General features: G+C 52.0%; 1 protein-coding gene across 1 annotated transcript in view; it reads right to left on the reverse strand.

Annotated features, from left to right (window-relative positions):
* PCSK1N (proprotein convertase subtilisin/kexin type 1 inhibitor) overlaps positions 1–473 on the reverse strand; it is a 5947-nt gene extending 5474 nt beyond the window's left edge. Inside the window, 1 exon segment of the mRNA XM_006109830.3 lies at positions 332–473. Coding sequence (XP_006109892.1) covers positions 332–445 — 114 coding nt within the window. The 5' untranslated portion in view covers positions 446–473.
* Positions 474–2539: the final 2066 nt, after the last annotated feature.

Here is a 2539-nt window from a genome sequence, read left to right on the forward strand (position 1 = left end):
GCTCATAGCAAAGGACACACACAAGGACACCACACCTCAACCCCTGTCGTCACATCACACGCGCACACAAATCGATGCGCGGCATCCCCTTCCCTTCATACGTGCTGGTCCCATGAACAGCGCCACCGGGCGCCAGGCGGAGAGGGATGGGCAGGGCGCGGCTGCGGGCTGAGCCCAAGCTGCTGCCACCCGCATCCCCAGAGACCCCAGCCTGGCCCTGGCGGCGGGACCCCGGGCCACCCTAACAGATGCCTCCGCAGGTCCGGGGAGCCAGGGCCAGCGGGGCTGGAGTAGCATCCTCCCCACCCCCACTGCCCGCCCGGGGTCGCACCTTTACCGGCCGTGCGCAGAGAGCGGCGGGCGGCCGAAGTAAGCCCAGCAGCAGCAGGACCAGAAGACCGACGCCCCCGGCCCGCGGCCCGCCGAGCAGTGGCGACCCCGCCATGCTGCCCCAGCGAGCCGGGCTCCGGACGGGCGGACTGGCTGGCAAATGCGCAGCGCCTGGGCTAGCGGTCCAGGCTGCGGTGCTCTGCGACTGCGCACGCCAGGGGGGTGTGGGGGGGCCCTGGCATCCCCTGCCCACCCCCTCCCGCCACTAGACGCAGGCGCATCCTCCAGAGCTCCCCCTGCAGCCTCTCCATCCAGCCGGTCTCCATGGAGATGCCCAAGGGGCAAAGTGGAGAGCTGGAGACTGTGATGGCGGTTGCCATGGCACTTGGAGGGCAGTTGCCCAGGCAACAGACCTTGCTGTCGCCTTAGCAAACAGACTGGAAAAATTGACTCAGATGAGTGGAATGGGGGTCTGGTCCCCACCTCTTCTGCCTTGAGGAGCAGATATATGACCTTGTTTACTGGATGAACAGTCACAGAACACCTTTATGGACCAGGCCCTTTACAGAGCCATGGGTTCAATTCCAGTGATGTGACCATGGACAAGTCAGTTCACCATTCTAAAGCTCGCCTCATCACCTGCATAAAGGGGTTACTAGTAATTGCCTCTCATAATGACTTTGAAGTTTTAATAAGAATGACATTCAGTAGGAGCTCAATTAATGCTCCTTTCCATCCTGTCCTTCTCTCTTTGCTAGTATCTTCATCTCTCTATGGCTCTCCGTGGTTCTCTTTGTCCTTCTGTGCCCATAACTCTGTCTTCCTCTCCCATCTGTCTCTCCCTGCCTCTGACTCTATCTCTACAGCCCTCCTACTGTCTCTGTCTTTATTTTATTGTCTGTATTTACTTGTTTTTACATAATTACATAGATGGGTAGGTTTTACCCATTCATTGTTCCAGAGAGTATTTCAACCACTTAAAGTGGCACATCAAAGGGAAAAAATCTTTGGTAAAACTTGTGTATCCATGGGAAGGAAATGTTAGTGGTGATGTATGGGTGGGGAGATAACTAATGATTTGTCACTTTCTCCTTTACACTTTTCTCTGTTGTCTGAAAAAAATATTGCAATAAGTATGTATTACTATTATAATCAGATAAAGATATTTGCATTTTGGAGTTAAAATGAAGTATGGTAACATGGCATAAATTAAAAGTGAAGAAAAGAAAGATCCATTTATGTTGCTATGAGTATATCTAATCCATTGATTTTAACTGCCTCCAGCTCCTCAGAATTACAAACAACTTTACAATGAAAATCCTTATATGCATCTCCTTATGGAGCTGAAGATTAAATACCCAAGGCTGGTATAATGGACACATGCTTAAGGTGGCTCCCATGATCCTTGCCTCCTGGCATTCACATTTTTGTGTAATACCCTCCCCTTGAGTGTGTGCATGACTAAGGTGACCAGAAGTATATGCTTACATGTATTTATGTTAAAAACTAGAGGCCCAGTGCATGGATTCGTGCACCGATTGGGTCCCTCGGCCTGGCCTGTGGCTCTCTGATATCCTCCAAGGGGTCCTGGATTGTGAGAGGGCACAGGCCAGGCCAAGGGACTCCTATCGGACCGGCCGGCTGGAGAGGGACCATGGGAGGGCTCCAGGGCATGTCCGGCCTGTCTCACCCAGTCTCAATTGGCCATACTCCAGCAGCAAATTAACCGACCGGCCGGAGCATCTGCCCCCTGGTGGTCAGTGCCCATCATAGCTACTGGTGGAATGGTCAAACAGTCACTTAGGCTTTTATATACGTAGATGAGTTTGAGACAACCATCTTGTCATTTCAAGGGAGGAGACTTTCACTCCCTTGCTGGCTCTGATGAAGCAAGTGGCCACTTTGGGGAACCTCGTGCAGTAAGGAGCTGATGGTGGCCTCCAGGGGATAGCCAGCAAAAAATTAAAGCCCTCAGTCCTTTGGCCCTGGCCAGGTAGCTCAGTTGGTTACAGCATTATCCAGATGCACCAAGGTTGTGGGTTTGATCCCCTGTCAGGGCACAACAAGAATCAACCAATCAATGTATCTCTCTCACATTGATGTTTCTCTCTCTGTCTCTCTGCCTTCTCCTCCTCTTCTTCCTCCTCCTTCTTCTTCCACTCTCTCTAAAAAAAATCAATGGAAAGAATATCCACGGGTAAGGATTAAC

The sequence above is a fragment of the Myotis lucifugus genome, unplaced genomic scaffold (assembly GCF_000147115.1).
Source record: "Myotis lucifugus unplaced genomic scaffold, Myoluc2.0 scaffold_196, whole genome shotgun sequence".
NCBI classification, from domain to species: domain Eukaryota; kingdom Metazoa; phylum Chordata; class Mammalia; order Chiroptera; family Vespertilionidae; genus Myotis; species Myotis lucifugus.